This window comes from Pagrus major, chromosome 3, assembly GCF_040436345.1.
Source record: "Pagrus major chromosome 3, Pma_NU_1.0".
Lineage (NCBI taxonomy): Eukaryota > Metazoa > Chordata > Actinopteri > Spariformes > Sparidae > Pagrus > Pagrus major.
In genome coordinates, this window is record NC_133217.1 from 4,019,722 (window position 1) to 4,037,263 (window position 17,542).

Here is a 17,542-nt window from a genome sequence, read left to right on the forward strand (position 1 = left end):
TATCCCTGTCCTTCTGACCATCTTTCTCTGTCTACAGTTGCGTTCGTTCCTTCAGGTGAGGAAGTACAGTTTGGATTTGGCCACACTCATTCTGTTCGCCTACCAGCTCAGCACAGCACTGGCTTATCTGGAGAGTAAACGCTTTGTACACAGGTACACAAACACATGAGAGATTACAGCGATTGACTGAAGAATAATTGTGGGTATTCTGTAAGATCGCATGTACTGTATTCACATTATTATCAAAACTTGTTAACCAGGGTGGTTTAAATAGTTTGTATTTCTAATGTTAAATGAAAATAAATAAGGAGGATGATGTCATGTTGCTTTTTTAGGAAAAGATGCTGTGTTTGAAAACATTCAATTCATTAACTTTACAAGAAACACTCAGCAGTTTGAGATTTCTCAGTAATGAAAGGACACAGTGCATACGGAGTTGTTTTCAGACAGTGTTGCTCTTTGATAGATGTTTTGCATCTGAGAAATGACTAATAACACCTGTGTTTCAGGCTTAATGACAACCTTTTTTTTTTTTTTTCTTACAGGGACATCGCAGCTCGCAATGTGTTGGTCTCTTCAGTCGACTGTGTGATGCTTGGAGACTTTGGTCTGTCACGATACATGGAGGACAGTTCATACTACAAAGGTAATGATACACAAAACCAATATAGAAACACACACACAGCTTCGTAGTATGTTATGACACAGAACATGGATTCACTAATATTTAAAGTGCATCCAAGACCTGAGACCAGTTTGTTGTCCCAGTAACATTTCTAGTTAAGAGTGTGTCCCCACCTCTTCTGGTTGTTAGTACTTTACCACCATCACAAGGTTGCATCAGGTACTGCAGTTTTTCTTGCACAAGTTTGCTTGTTATGAAAACAGTGTCTTCTTCCATTCTATGACCCTCTGAGTCTTTTTCAAATTACAGAGTTACACATTTAATGTTTAATTTAGAGGTAATTTTAATGTTTCTTTTTTAATCTTTGTACCAGCTTCTAAAGGTAAACTTCCTATCAAATGGATGGCTCCTGAATCGATCAACTTCAGAAGATTCACCTCTGCCAGTGATGTCTGGATGTTTGGTGAGTCAAGACAATTTGCTCAATCATCAACACGCTCTCTTATCGAGAGTGTCCGTGTCTGACATTTGTGTTTCTGTCAACAACTGTCTGTTCGTTCCTTGTCTCTCTGCAGGTGTGTGTATGTGGGAGATCTTGATGTACGGCATCAAGCCTTTCCAGGGCGTCAAGAACAACGACGTGATCGGCAGGATAGAGAACGGTGAGCGATTGGCTATGCCTCCTCAGTGCCCGCCCACCCTCTACAGTTTGATGACCAAGTGTTGGTCGTATGACCCCAGCAAGCGGCCGCGATTCACGGAGCTCAAAACACAGCTCAGGTAAGAAAAGGTTTTGTTGCCTAATATACGACAAAGACAAGGAGGAGCACTTCTTCCAATACTTTGTTATAGTTTGATGAATCTACATTAACAGATTTCTTCTTCCTACACGTCTGTCCGCCTATTAATATGAAGAAGTAAACCACTTGATGAAAAGAGTCCTTTGTGTGTAACTTGTGTAGCACCATACTGGAGGAAGAGAAGATGCAACAAGAGGAGAGACTTCGAATGGAGATGAGGAGACAAGTCACCGTGTCCTGGGACTCTGGAGGGTCTGACGAAGCACCGCCTAAAGTAAGATAACACTGTCTGACTGTCTTATTAAGACACTTCTCTTTGATTATTTTGTTGTGTTCCAGCACATGTGTTTGTTATAGCTGATAAAAAAGAAACAACCTGTTTTCTTTCTGCCTGTAGCCCAGTAGACCAGGTTACCCCAGTCCTCGTTCCAGTGAAGGCTTCTTCTCCAGCCCGCAACTCAACCACTTCTCGGTACAGCAAACAAACACAGAGAATACACACAAACAAACACACACATACAGAAAAAAACACAAACAAATGACTGCCAGAGTGAGAAAACTGTGCTCCTCTGTTCCTTTTTCATCCGCCGTGGCTACAGCAGCAGAGGTTTGAGGTGGCGGCAGCAGCAGCTTTCTGCAGCTGTAGATAAAGATTCAGTATGAGGGTGAGAGCCATTGGTGTGCCATTTCCCACCTCTCTTAAGCCTTTCAAACAGGGTGTCGTCACACCCTGATTGGCTGGGAGGGAAACACCCCAAGCTGCTTCCACTCCTCAAATCAGGAGTCAGTCTCCCCACCTGTGCACAGGTGCTCTGAATCCCCTGTGATTAGTCATGAGGGAAAATCAAACAAAGAAAAATAGCAAGTCAAACAACTGGACTGCTACAATCTTATTGTTACTCTTAATATTAATAAATTCTTACGGGAATCTTAAAGAACAAACAGTCTGTAGCTGATCTACAGTATCAGGAATAAATAGCAAACTATTACTTGAGAAAAATATATATTGATCAAGTATTTTTATAGGTTGTGTGTGTTCAAATTCACGAACACTTGTTTTTGTGAGTTGCCCTCTAGCTGTGCAGTGCAAGCTCTGCACAAAGCTATTTTTCCCTCTTTTCCACAAACATATTGCATAATATCAGCTGACAGCTGAGAAGAGAGACACCTAGAGGCCGTAATGTTAAACAAAAGTCAAAATACAAATGTTGTATTGAGACCTGCCCTTTCCACTTTTCTACTATGTTTAATGCTAAGATCAGTGTTGGAGGCTGGTCAGCTTGGCAATAAGCACAAAACTCCTTAAATGTTTTGAAGAAGTAAAGGTTTAGAAAAAGTGCTGAATCAAGAAAGATGCATTAATAACAAACCTTAAAAACGTAGCAGAAAATCTTCTCACTACAATATTGAAATCATATCCTGTCAGATTGCATAAATCATCCATTTAGTTATCAAACACTGTCATCACGATGAAGGTCAAACTCTGTGCTGAGTCTCACAATACAGACTGTCAGCAGACGCGTGTCAGAGTCAGAAGAGAAATGTGAAGGCGGAGAAAATGAGAGAGCCTTTCAGTGCAGTTATTCCTCTCCTCATAAACCGAGCAGACAGCAGGCATTTCCTGTAGTTCTGAAAGACACACACACACACACACACAGACACACACAGGCACACACACACAAATCAAAGCCACTCTACGGCTCTTATGTCAATAAGTAGCTCTCTCTCTCGTCCTTATAAGGAGTGTATAATTTTAACGGCTATTTAAGTCAAACTTCATATCGCAAGTAAGAATAACATCTATATATTTTGGTAGCATTATTACACAGCAGACTGAGAGCAGCTTAGGGAGAGCTGTTGTGCAAAAACTCCCATGATTCTTTGTGGTTTTGTACCAAACCAGGGCTTCTTATTATTGATTGATTGATTGATTCCTTTATTAGTCCATTTTTTCTTACCATTATCAGCCATCCCTCATCCTCTCTCTTTCTGTCTCTCTCCTTGTGTCCACCTCCAGCCGTCAGCCCATGGTGGTGTAGGAGGCAGTTACCCTCCTACTGATACTTGGAATCAACACAGACCTGAACACACCGCACTATGGAGCCCAAACATGGAGGTAAACACACCCACATACACATAAAAAGTCATACCTGAATACAGTATAAGGATGACTTTTAAGTAATATAACTCAACAGTCGAATAATAATGATAATTATTAATAATAATAATCCCTGGTCACAGGTCTCAACTCTTCATTTTGATTAAACATAGCAGGTGACATTAAAGGAGTGTCAATCAATCCATGTCAGCAAATAAAAATGGCCGAGGTGATCATGTTTCTGCCTTGATACAGTTTCCACTTTTTCACAAAAGTCAGAATAAACAAGTTTTTAATTTAAATATTTAGTATGACTAAATGTTAAAAAAAAAAAAATCACATTCAAGCATGTTTCCTACAGGAAAGTGGCCACGCTATGATGGAGGAGAGGCTGATGATGCAGCAACAACAGATGGAGGACGACCAGCGGTGGCTGGAGCAGGAGGAGAGCTTCATGGTAAAACACAAACCTAAAAGCATGGACAAAAAAAGCAAACATCACTTGAAAATACATCGCAAAAACAATAACTCACACAAAATACAAACAAAGGAAACCAAAGATACTAGTAATCTAAACCACTGGATGCTATAGAAGTGTCATAAACCATAGTTGCTATGACTAACATGAAGGAACAACCAAAACAAATATTTAGATGGACAGATAAAATATGAAGGCAGCACTTTTTCCACTTAATAAAACATCTTTATGTGTCTTGTTGTTGCCAGAGGAGCTGCAGGATATCTTTCTCAGATCTTTAAACCAGCTCAGTTGTGCTTGATTTATCTCATCAGACATTGAAATGTCCCCCGAAAGGAGCCAAATCACTACTTTAGCAAAACAAGTCTGTTTTTCTTCTCTCTTCTGGTCTCTTTCCCTGATAGGCTAAGCCAGGTGTAGGAGCGCTGAGACAGAAATTGAGAGAAGATGACAGAGATTTATGTATCCGTGTTCATACTGATATATTGAGTTTGCTTGCCATATTTGAATGGCTCATTTACTTCCTCACAGAAGAGGAAATCTCTCAGGACAGACTGAGTTTCTAATCTTATTTGTTATGTGGTAACCCTGGGACGTAGTTTTCTTTTTTCTCTGGCTTGAGTGTTCACTTACCTTCACAAACATTTGACTGGGCACACAAAGTAGCACTCATCTCTAAATGGTTCACTAAATCCCCAGCAGTTTTATGGCCCTGACCCTGGTCCCTCATGGAAATGTACAAGTCTAAGGAAGCTTCCTTTACAGGGATGAATAAAAAAATATCATTCTGTTTGATGACTTTTTCCCTCAGTAGAAAGACAGCCACATTCTTGACACTTGATACATCGCAGAGGAACTAATTTGCAACTACTGCCCAGGGACTTTTTTCCATTAGAAAACCACAATCAGTTCATACAAACAAGAACGTCAGTGTGGTGAGTTCATCTGTTCTAATCTGATAATGTCACAGTTTAGTAGCTGAAAACAGAGCAAAATACGACAATCAGTTAGGAAACTTATTTTACCACGAAGACAAGTTGATAGAGGATTATTATGTAAGGCAGTGTGGTTTATGAACTCTGTGCAGCTGTAGCCGACTGCGTCATCACTTGTTGGAAGGAATTTCTGTTGACTAAGGCCTCTATCATTGTATTGTGCGCTGAGGACACAAGTATGGAGTATCATAACATCCTCGACTCCGTATCTGAGAAAGTATCGCTTTAATGCATCTGTAATGGGCTAATGGCACAGAAACAACTCTTTCATAACTTAAAACAATATAATATGGAAGAATTCTGCATTAAGATATTTGAAAACAACTAGACCTTTGTGATATAGTTTGTTGAGTTGTGTACTTACATTATCCAAATTTTACTCAAGTTTACTCAAGGTAACGGTGTATTTATCAAGTTACTTCTAATATGAGCTCCAAGTTGAGGTCTAAGACAGTATTGAATCTTAGTTTTTTATACTTTGTGAGTCTTAAAAGAGAAAAATCATGAGAATCCAGGTAAAAAGTATTTGTTTGTTGTTGATCGCTCCCATTCATTATGTCTGGCACAGTAGCATGTAAGGATTTTTAGCACTCAGAGAAATTAAGTCACATCAAATGGAGCTAAACTAACACAGAACGTGTGTTAGAATACCAGTGGTGAAAAATAACTGATTACTCTTACTCAAGTACTCAACTTCAGTTTAATGTTAAGTGAGAATTCTTGAGTATTCATAGTATATGTTACTTTTTTACTTATATTTCTCTATCTCATTTGATAGCCTATATTAGTGCAGTGGAGCTGTCGTTACCAGCAACTTTGACAAGATTGTTTTTATAAAATGCATCATATAAAGTTAATTTTGTACATTATGAAAGGGACATTTTTATAAACTACTCAACCGTAGTTAGAGTTGTTAAATTTAGCATCACTTCAACAGGCTGCAATATGAAATACTGTAGTATTTTTTACATTTAGGTAGTAATACTGTAACCAAGGTAGAAGTACTTCTACCACTAGAGAGTACTGCAGAAGTGAGTTGTATCGATGAAATATGAAAGTAAACTTTGTTACTAATACAAAAGAATAGAAGCAGAAAGTGATGAGAGAAAAGGCCTGAAAAGAAGGAGATGGAAGTTTTTGAGGAGGAACGAGAGTGCAGGACAGAAGGAGGGAGAAAGGAAGTGGGATTGGCAAGAGCCGTGGAGAGGGTGGAACGAACAAGGAGTCAGAGAGAGCGAGGGAAACAGGGAGGGAAACAGAGAGAGAGAAACAGAAGGAGATGCAGAGAGATGGAAAAAGTGGGAGGGAGAAACAGAGTGAGGGAGAGAAACGGAGAGGAGAGTGAGGCGTTTGGATCTTTTCTCTCCAGGATTTTGTCTCTGTGGCTCAGTGGAGCTTTTCCTCCTCTGGAAAAAACTTTCTTTCTCTGTCTAACTCTTCCTCCCCCTTCATTCTTCTCTGACTCAGTTTTTCTGTCTTCCTCGGTTCATTTCTCTCAGTCTCTGCACCACCTTCCACGTTCTTAGTTTCTGCTCTCTCTGTCCGTCTCTTTATCAGTCTTTCTCTATGTCTTAAGTCCTTCGTCTTCGCTCCCGTCTCTCTTTCCCTCATACTTTCTGGCCCTGTCTCCGCCCTTCTTTCGATGGCCTCCTCTCTCTGCTTTCCTCCTCCCGTCTTCATTGGCCTCTTTTCTCCCAGGATGCATCTCTTCAAGGCGTGCTTCACCATCAAAACGGTACTGAAACAGAAGGAAAGAGGGAGTGGGACTCGTGCTTTAGTGGTTCAAATTCGGACAGGGTTTTTGGAGGGTTGCTGTTTTCTGTAGAATAACGAGCTTTGTTGTCATTAAGTTAACTGTTTGAGCAGGATTGTGCTTATCTGCTGCTCTTCTTCCTCACTGATTTGATGCTGATGGTGATGATGTTCACTTTTTGAGACAGTGTAGATGGAAAAGTGGAAATCTGCTTCTGGTTGTAGTGGTGGAACTGAAAGTTTGCAAAAAAATGTGGTGTTTGGTTCGATAAAAACAATTGTAGCTGCTTTGCATAGGCTTTATTCTGAAACCTGCAGGTGTCAAACTGTTTATACATTGTGTTTTCTTATTTTTTTTCTTTGTTTGTGAATGCCCTTTGCTTTTTTAAATTGAGTGTTAAATGAAACGTTGGTCACAATGTGTTGCTTATTTAGTTTTACTTATTTTATCACTAAATTAAAACTTCCTGGAAAAGCTTGCATATAATCTCACAGTAAAGGAACTGCTCCAAAACACATGCTAAGTTATGTTTCTTATATTAAAGAAATATATATCTCCATTTAATTAGTCTTTTTGTCTCTTTCCTGCAGAAAACAGAGTCCAGAAACAGCAGAGGAAGCATCGACAGAGAGGACTGCACACTACAAGCACCGGTCAGTCACTGTGTTTGTGTGTTTGTTAATGCTAACATAAGATATTTGTGATAAAGAACTGGGGAGGAGGAGAAAAGTGGCAGATTGTAGCAAAGAAGAGAAAGATGAAGAATGAAAGTGCAAGAGGGAGGCAGAGGCAAAGTATTCAGTCCAACAGACAGACAGGCAGACAGACAGAGACAGTGAGGCAATGCAGAGGCTGCGAGAAAGAAAGTATTTCTGTCTGTGTGCCAGGGAGGGTACAGCCTACACACCAACCACATGACCACAGAGGGCTCATGGGAAACCCAGAGGCACTGCACAGTCCCATCTGACTGTACATGTGGCTATAATGTCCTAAAGCTAAGGCAAATTCTCAGCATTAACTTCTTCACACTGTGTCAGCCGTAAATGTAGCCGAGAAGTCACATTTAACTGGTGGGAAAGTAGAAATCAATAACATTAACATACCCTCTTTGTCCTCAGAGGGTTCATCTCTTCTTTTTGATTCTTTTGTGATTAAGATGACTGAAAGTTTGTCTATTGTTAATTTGGTGTGTGTGTATTTTTGTCTCTGCACAGGGAGGAAGCCAACATATCTACCAGCCTATAGGGAAACCAGGTAAGAGAGGGAGCATACTGATATACTGATCACATGTTTTCTATGATAAATCATAACCAGTACAGCTGTAAAAGTACAATATTTCACAGAAGTGTAAAGTAGCATTAATTGGAAAAACTCTAGGTACAAGTATCTTAAAATTATAATTAAGTGTAGTTCTTGTGTGTATCTATGTAGTCACATACTGTGTACCTGTTAGCATGCATCCTACTTAGTCTATACTCTATACCACAGATACTAGCATTATTTAGCATTCTAGCATAGTCCGTTCCAATGACACTAGCATTACTTAGCATGCTAACGACTCCATAACGATGACACTAGCACTACATAGCATGACAGTATAGTTTATTCCAATGTGACTAGCATTACTTAGCATGCTGGCATAATCTATTCCGATGATACAGTCCTAGCATTACCAGCATACTCCATATTTATGGTACCAGCATTACTAGCATGCTATCTTAGTCTATTCCAATTATAATCACACTACTTAGCATGCTAGCATACGCCATACCGATGACACAATCATTATTTAGCAGGCGAGCATAGTCTATTACAATGATACTTGCATTATTTAGCATGCTAAGGTACTACATACTAATGAGAGGCTAGCATACTACATATGAACACTCCTCTGTTTTCAGAACATGTGGCTCCTCCAAAGAAACCTCCCCGCCCTGGAGCTCCTGGTCACCTAGGCAACCTGGCCAGTCTTGGCCCTGTGGACAGCTACAACGAGGGGGTCAAGGTACATACATATATGAGTAGATATACTGTATATATCACACATTCATGCACAAACTCAAGAAAAAAATCAGGGTTATAAACAATGATTCTCCAGTTAAAGCTGAAAATCTGATGTAGCTGATTAAAGATTTTTGTTCACATCACTGTGCTCTTATTTGGCCTCTTTCACAAATGGAAGTCTGGCTGTTCTGTATTTTATTGTATTTCTCTTGCACGCTTTGTTTGGACACTCCATTCTGTTTGACTTCAACAGTTTGGCATTGATGGGTTGCATGCTGTGCTGCCTGTGGTTGGCTTTGGACTAATGTGCTGTCCCTCTTCTCTCCCCTTTTACTTCTTTCTCCCCCTCTGCCATTAACACCCATGTATTCATTCTCTTTGTTTCCCTTTAACATCCCGCCATCTTGCTACTCTTTGTCTTGCATTTCTGACCTGTTATTCTGCATCCATCTATCCATCAATCAATCTTTCAAACCCTCTCCCCTCCCTTCACGACCTGCACACCTCAATCCTCTTCCCTGTCAAACCCCCATCAACCCAACCACACCTCCCTCAACCTCCCCATAGCCGTGGAGGGTAAGCTGATCTTTGTGTGTCTGTCATCATTGTAGAAATAGTTAGCTAATAGCTGCCATTACTATCATGTGCGGAGGAGCTTTCTGAAGCTCTCTGAATTGTAGTTATTTTTCTTTACCAGAGACAATTATCACTGTTGGCATGTCAAAAACAAAACGTTGCAGCGTAGAAGGTTAATTCTTGATCTTGGAGCATATATGGCAAAATAATCTCAACTGGGGCTTTCAAATACTGTATACAAAGTGTTGTAAAAAAGATCTCTGGTAAAGAAAAATAAATAAAAAATGTAAAAGTCACCATAAATAGATCAATAGATGATCACTGTATGTCTGTCATTGCATCTTTAGATGTTACATTTAATGAAATTTAGAGGGACATCCACACAAATTCGATTTCGATCTTTAACATTATACAGAAACTTGAGCGTGTTTCCTCTTACTTTTATGGATTTACAAACAAATATGTAATGCTCTTTCTCATTAAAGGGATGGCCGACACATCACTTCAGCCATTCTCTACCTTAATTATGTCCCCACATCATTTAAATAAGTTTTGTGGACATGCAGTAAGGAGATTTCTTTTAGCAGTGGTGGCCAGAAAAAAACAAAAACAAATCATAGACAGACAACAGGAATGCAGAGCTTCAGATAAACCTTTTGAAATGATACCAAATCATTTGATTTAACAGTAGTATTAAAACTATTGCTTGATACAGGTTGAACTCTGAGTCCGTCACTAGACAACTGACCCCGTCTGTCCTCCGATCACACTGTACAAACACAACCCTACACACTCCGCTGTCATAGTGAAAAAGTCAGATGAGTATGTAGAAATGCATGTAGACAGAAATAACAAGGTGTGTGTGTGTGTGTGTGTGTGTGTGTGTGTGTGTGTGTGTGTGTGTGTGTGTGTGTGTGTGTGTGTGTGTGTGTGTGTGTGTGTGTGTGTGTGTGTGTGTGTGTGTGTGTTAGAGAGTTAGAGAGTTAGAGAGTTAGAGAGGGTAAGTGTGTAAATATAGCCAGATACTGCCTCCCAGTGTTGTGTGTGTCTAACTACAGTCACATATGTCGACCCTGGTAGAAGAAAGAGCTTTTAAATTGATCTTGTAATACGATCACTAAAAGATATTCATTTTTTACATTCCTTAAAAAAAATTATAAAATTTGTATTTCTACTGTGTATTTCTATTGTGTGCTGTGTATTTCTACTGTGTGCTGTTATTTAATGTGTATTTCTACTGTGTGATGTGTATTTCTACTGTGTATTTCTGCTGTGTGCTGTGTATTTCTACTATGTGCTGTATATTTCTACTGTGTGCTGTGTATTTCTACTGTCTATTTATGCTGTGTATTTCTACTATGTGCTGTGTATTTCTATTGTGTAGAAATACACAGCACATAGTAGAAATACACAGCACACAGTAGAAACACACAATGCACAGTAGAAATAGACAGCAGAAATACACAGTAGAAATACACAGCACATAGCAGAAATACACATTAGAAATACACATCACACAGAAATACACAGTAGAAATACACAGCACACAGTAGAAATACACGGTAGAAACACACAGCACATAGAAGAAACACACAGCACACAGTAGAAATACACAGCACACAGTAAAATACACAGTAGAAATACAAAGTAGAAATACACAGTTGAAATACACATTAGAAATACACAGTAGAAACACACAGCACATAGTAGAAATACACATCACATAGTAGAAATACACAGTAGAAATACACAGTAGAAATACACAGCTCACAGTAGAAATATACAGCAGAAATGCACAGTAGAAATACACAGCACACAGCAGAAATACACAGTAGAAATACACAGCACAAAGTAGAAATACACAGTTGAAATACACATTAGAAATAGACAGCAGAAATACACAGTAGAAATACACATTAGAAATACACATCACATAGTAGAAATACACATTAGAAATACACAGTACACAGTAGAAATACACAGTTGAAATACACATTAGAAATACACAGTAGAAATACACAGTAGAAACACACAGCACATAGTAGAAATACACAGTAGAAATACACATCACATAGTAGAAATACACAGTAGAAATACACAGTAGAAATACACAGCTCACAGTAGAAATATACAGCAGAAATGCACAGCAGAAATACACAGTAGAAATACACAGTTGAAATACACATTAGAAATAGACAGCAGAAATACACATTAGAAATACACAGCACATAGCAGAAATACACATTAGAAATACACATCACACAGAAATACACAGTAGAAATACACAGTAGAAATACACAGCACACAGTAAAATACACAGTAGAAATACAAAGTAGAAATACACAGTTGAAATACACATTAGAAATACACAGTAGAAATACACAGTAGAAACACACAGCACATAGTAGAAATACACATCACATAGTAGAAATACACAGTAGAAATACACAGCTCACAGTAGAAATATACAGCAGAAATGCACAGTAGAAATACACAGCACACAGCAGAAATACACAGTAGAAATACACAGCACAAAGTAGAAATACACAGTTGAAATACACATTAGAAATAGACAGCAGAAATACACAGTAGAAATACACATTAGAAATACACATCACATAGTAGAAATACACATTAGAAATACACAGTACACAGTAGAAATATACAGCAGAAATGCACAGTAGAAATACACAGCACAAAGTAGAAATACACAGTTGAAATACACATCACATAGTAGAAATACACATTAGAAATACACAGCACACAGTAGAAATATACAGTAGAAATACACAGCACACAGTAGAAATACACATCACATAGTAGAAATACACATTAGAAATACACATCACACAGAAATACACAGTAGAAATACAAAGTAGAAATACACAGCACACAGTAGAAATACACAGTAGAAATATACAGCAGAAATGCACAGTAGAAATACACAGCACACAGTAGAAATACACAGCACACAGCAGAAATACACAGTAGAAATATACAGCACAAAGTAGAAATACACAGTTGAAATACACATTAGAAATACACAGTAGAAATACACAGTAGAAACACACAGCACATAGTAGAAATACACATCACATAGTAGAAATACACAGCAGAAATACACAGTAGAAATATACAGCACAAAGTAGAAATATACAGCAGAAATGCACAGTAGAAATACACAGCACACAGCAGAAATACACAGTAGAAATACACAGCACAAAGTAGAAATACACAGTTGAAATACACATTAGAAATAGACAGCAGAAATACACAGTAGAAATACACATTAGAAATACACATCACATAGTAGAAATACACATTAGAAATACACAGTACACAGTAGAAATATACAGCAGAAATACACAGTAGAAATACACAGCACATAGCAGAAATACACATTAGAAATACACATCACACAGAAATACACAGTAGAAATACACAGCACACAGTAGAAATACACGGTAGAAACACACAGCACATAGAAGAAACACACAGCACACAGTAGAAATACACAGCACACAGTAAAATACACAGTAGAAATACAAAGTAGAAATACACAGTTGAAATACACATTAGAAATACACAGTAGAAACACACAGCACATAGTAGAAATACACATCACATAGTAGAAATACACAGTAGAAATACACAGTAGAAATACACAGCTCACAGTAGAAATATACAGCAGAAATGCACAGTAGAAATACACAGCACACAGCAGAAATACACAGTAGAAATACACAGCACAAAGTAGAAATACACAGTTGAAATACACAGCAGAAATAGACAGCAGAAATACACATTAGAAATACGCATCACATAGTAGAAATACACATTAGAAATACACAGCACACAGTAGAAATATACAGTAGAAATACACAGCACACAGTAGAAATACACATCACATAGTAGAAATACATATTAGAAATACACATCACACAGAAATACACAGTAGAAATACAAAGTAGAAATACACAGCACACAGTAGAAATACACAGTAGAAATATACAGCAGAAATGCACAGTAGAAATACACAGCACACAGTAGAAATACACAGCACACAGTAGAAATACACAGCACACAGCAGAAATACACAGTAGAAATATACAGCACAAAGTAGAAATACACAGTAGAAATATACAGCAGAAATGCACAGTAGAAATACACAGCACACAGTAGAAATACACAGCACACAGTAGAAATATACAGCAGAAATGCACAGTAGAAATACACAGCACACAGTAGAAATAAACAGCAGAAATGAACAGCAGAAATACACAGTAGAAATACACAGCACATAGTAGAAATATACACTAGAAATACACATTAGAAATACACATCACACAGAAATATACAGTAGAAATACACAGCACACATAGTAGAAATACACAGCACACAGTAGAAATACACAGTGGAAATACAAAGCAAACAGTAGAAATTGACTGTAGAAATATACAGCACACAGTAGAAACACCCAGGTGTCTCATCATAACTCGTTTTACTTTTCCCCGGTCCAGTTGCAGCCTCAGGAGATCAGCCCCCCGCCCACCGCCAACTTGGACCGTTCTAACGACAAAGTGTACGAGAATGTGACCGGATTGGTTAAAGCTGTGATTGAGATGTCCAATAGGATTCAGCCTGCAGCCCCAGAGGAGTATGTCCCCATGGTCAAGGTGGGATCAGTATTCAGTCTCTGAATAAGAACAAATGAATGTGATCTCAACTGTCATTTTAGCTTCGGTGAAGTTAAAGATCCATCATCATCAACAGTTTTTTAAAAGCAAAAAACATGCGTGTGTCTTTGGTAGGAGGTTGGTCTGGCGCTGAGGACCCTGCTGGCAACAGTGGATGAGACACTTCCTGTGCTACCAGCCAGCACACACAGAGAGGTAAACATGTACACAAAATAGGTTCCTATTTAGTAAAACCACTGGGAAACATTCTGATGGGGATGACTCTCTTTCCCAGGTTGTCAAATACCGACGCTTTAGGTTAAAATTTTGGGCCTAATACCGACCCGTTGTTTGTGTCACCACAGATTGAGATGGCCCAGAAGTTGCTGAACTCGGATCTGGCTGAGTTAATATCGAAGATGAAACTGGCTCAACAGTACGTCATGACAAGGTAGGGAGAAAACACCCTGCACATGCTCTACTCATTATGGTTTATAATGTAACTATGGTGACATTAATTGTTGTCTGTGTTCTGTGCAGTTTACAAAAGGACTACAAGAAACACATGCTAATGGCAGCTCACGCCCTCGCAGTCGACGCCAAGAACCTGCTGGATGTCATCGACCAATCACGGCTCAAGATGATCAGGATTTAATCGAGTCAGAGGGGGTTAAAGCGCAGTAGCTCTTAGCCAGTCAAAAAGAGAATGAACATTTGGATGGATATCAGTGACGGATGGACGGATTTAAAAAAAAATCAACTGATGGACAGCAGACATGACTGAAACAATCAGCTCCCTCTTCTCCCTCAAACATTCATTTCCTTATTTTCTCTCTGGCGACGGTCATGTTCTGGTCAATATTGTGTTTTGTACTTTTGTCGCATTATTTGCTTTTGTATCCAGAGAAACTCTCTTCTTCACCCTCGTCACTTACCCTCGAAGTATCCATGACTTCTTTTTAATCTTTAAAGTGAATCAAACAAAGGTTTAAGAGGCTCGTTGAAGGACTGCAGACATATATCTGTGAATGGAAGCGCCAGAATCTGCCACATAAACACAACCAACACTCTCCACATACACAGGATGTAACAACTGGAACTGAAGAGCCAGGATGAGGAGGATCATGAAGATATGTTGTTGTTTAAACATGCTTTTATATCATTATTAATTATTATTATTATTACAATTTCCAGCCTTGACTCTTACAGTATGTCTCAGTTTTTCAGTCTTCCTCTTGCAACTTGTACGGACACAAATTATTGATTTTACAGCTCATCATAAATGTCATATTTTTATCTCTTTTTCTTCTTCTTCTCCTTCTCTCTAGATCTCTTTATCTCAGGCATCAAGAAATGGCATGAAAAATGAAATATGATAGCTGAATTTTTGAAGAACAAACTAAATGTCACAGGCCACTTTTTTTAAGTTAACTTACATAGTGAATATACAAAGAAGCTATATTTTTAACACGTTTGTGAGGCATGAATTGTTAGTGAATAAGGGAGAGGGATGAACGGGAGGGGGGAGTGAAGGGAGAGAGGGGTGAGAGGTGGAGGGAGGGTGAACCTGTGCCAAATGACCTGCAATTGACTGAAAAAGAACATTTCGCTCAAAATGCTCTGATTTTGGTTTACTCGATGATTTAAAGAACATTTTTTAGCAGCAACTCACCGGATATTTCTGCATTATTTCAACAAAAATGTCACAAAAATTCCCGTTGTAATTTAAACTGTTCATCTGCATCATAATTTGCTCTCAATCAGTCCTCCTGTTTTCCTTCCCTGCCTTTCTACCTCCCTCACTGGAGTTATTTATTCCCTCTCTTCTCCTCCTTCGCCCCGTCACCCCCACAAGTCTCCTCTCTCTCCCTTGCGTCACCCCCCACTCCCTTCAGCTTCCTCTCCTCCCTCTCTGATTCTCTCTCCATTCCACTGTTCCCTCTCCCCTGAGGTGAGCAGTATTCTCAGGAAGGAGTCACATGTACAGTTGCTAAACCAAGCAAATAAAACACTGTTATCATTTAAAGAAATCATTCACGAGTCTGCTTCTTTCAGCGTGTTTGTCACTAATCTTACACTCTCTTTTCAGCAAGATATCCTCTCTGGATGTGTGTTTTTTATGTGTTACGCTTAATGTGGTTGGATTGGAGTCAAATGATTTCGTTATTATTAATACATAGCATAGTTTTACGTTGGACTGTAAAACTGTACGTTTATTATTTAAATGCAGGACACATTATTTAGATTTACTTAACTTGGGATGCCAATTTATTAATGGAATAAAACACAATATTTTATTGACACATTTTATGGTACTTAAAAAATGTTTAAGTAGGTCTTTTCTGGACAGTTCAACTTACTAAACGAAGCAAACACCATCTTGTTGAGGAAAGAAATGCTGTTCATATTGTCTTAATTCACTGGATATGTTTGTATTCAGGAACAAACATAACCAGCATCTATTTGGTGGCAGGCCGCTAACCTAAAACACAAACATAAGTGTACTAGAGAGGATGCTGCTATGACGCATTTCTTTAGAGTTTTCTTTCTCTTCATTTTGTCTCTTTGTCACCTGTTCTTAGCCATTAATGCCTTTAAACTACTCAAAATTAGTTAGGGTTATTGGGATATTTTAGTGCTCCACTTGATTGTTTATTCTGACATATCTGAATTTTATTTTGTTTTTTGTGAATATTTTTGGTCCCTAAAAATGCATATATGCACCCATGTCCCAATATCCTTAATTTTGAGTGGTGCATGTAGCCATACATGAGCATGAGGGGGACCATGTGCAGATCCCAATCTGATCGACATACAGGACCCAGAGGATCCACTATAAAACGCCCTGGTGCCGGACACCACAGGACACCCTCAGAGGTCTTAAGTCCATGTCTTGACAGGTCAGAGCTGCACAAGGGAAACCTTCACAATATTAGGCAGGTGATCATAATGTTATGCCTGGTGCGTATAGATGTATGTATTTTAATCTGTTGTGTTTGAAAGAAAGATTTTTAAAAAATGAAAACATGTTTCCGCCCGGTTTCGAACCGGGGACCTTTCGCGTGTGAGGCGAACGTGATAACCACTACACTACGGAAACTCGTGCTTAAACTACGCGGTCGGTAAGTTTTTGAAAACGCCATTAATACACGATATGTTGATGGATTCATGTGATCAGACGGCGTCCCATCGGGTTTTGTTTGTTGTTTTTTCACTCATCAGCGAAATGTTAGCTTCAGAGTTAGCCTCCAGAAGCTACAGCCAGCGAGGGAAGCAGTTCAGTCTTCTTCTCTGTTACAGAAGTGACTCTTCCACTCCACATCCCACTGGTTAAGGTTGCTGAACAGTGTAATAATACGAATAAATAATACTAAACTACTGTATATTTATGCTTTAAACTCTTCTTTTTCTGTGAATGTTAACGTATAAAGAAAGATTAGCTAATGCTGTCTTGTTCACTGTTAATTTGACCTGTTCACGTCCTACAGCGACATCTAGTGGCCGGGGTCGTCAAAACAGCTTCATTTAACATCAGTG

At 38.7% G+C, this 17,542-nt stretch overlaps 1 protein-coding gene and 1 non-coding gene across 3 annotated transcripts in view; one reads left to right on the plus strand and one right to left on the minus strand.

Moving 5' to 3' along the window:
* LOC140993987 (focal adhesion kinase 1-like) overlaps window positions 1-16,038 on the plus strand; it is a 62,333-nt gene extending 46,295 nt beyond the window's left edge. For both annotated transcript variants that reach the window (XM_073463554.1, XM_073463553.1), the window contains 15 exons: window positions 38-153; window positions 546-646; window positions 999-1,088; window positions 1,201-1,405; window positions 1,588-1,699; window positions 1,823-1,897; window positions 3,443-3,541; window positions 3,885-3,980; window positions 7,340-7,402; window positions 7,964-8,003; window positions 8,651-8,754; window positions 13,850-14,005; window positions 14,141-14,221; window positions 14,371-14,456; window positions 14,546-16,038. In XM_073463554.1, coding sequence (XP_073319655.1) covers window positions 38-153; window positions 546-646; window positions 999-1,088; window positions 1,201-1,405; window positions 1,588-1,699; window positions 1,823-1,897; window positions 3,443-3,541; window positions 3,885-3,980; window positions 7,340-7,402; window positions 7,964-8,003; window positions 8,651-8,754; window positions 13,850-14,005; window positions 14,141-14,221; window positions 14,371-14,456; window positions 14,546-14,660 — 1,539 coding nt within the window. In that variant the 3' untranslated portion in view covers window positions 14,661-16,038. The remainder of the gene's footprint in view (window positions 1-37; window positions 154-545; window positions 647-998; window positions 1,089-1,200; window positions 1,406-1,587; window positions 1,700-1,822; window positions 1,898-3,442; window positions 3,542-3,884; window positions 3,981-7,339; window positions 7,403-7,963; window positions 8,004-8,650; window positions 8,755-13,849; window positions 14,006-14,140; window positions 14,222-14,370; window positions 14,457-14,545) is intronic.
* A 994-nt stretch (window positions 16,039-17,032) lies between these two features.
* On the minus strand, window positions 17,033-17,105 carry trnav-cac (transfer RNA valine (anticodon CAC)). The gene has a single exon. It is a non-coding gene; the product is annotated as a tRNA-Val (tRNA).
* Window positions 17,106-17,542: the final 437 nt, after the last annotated feature.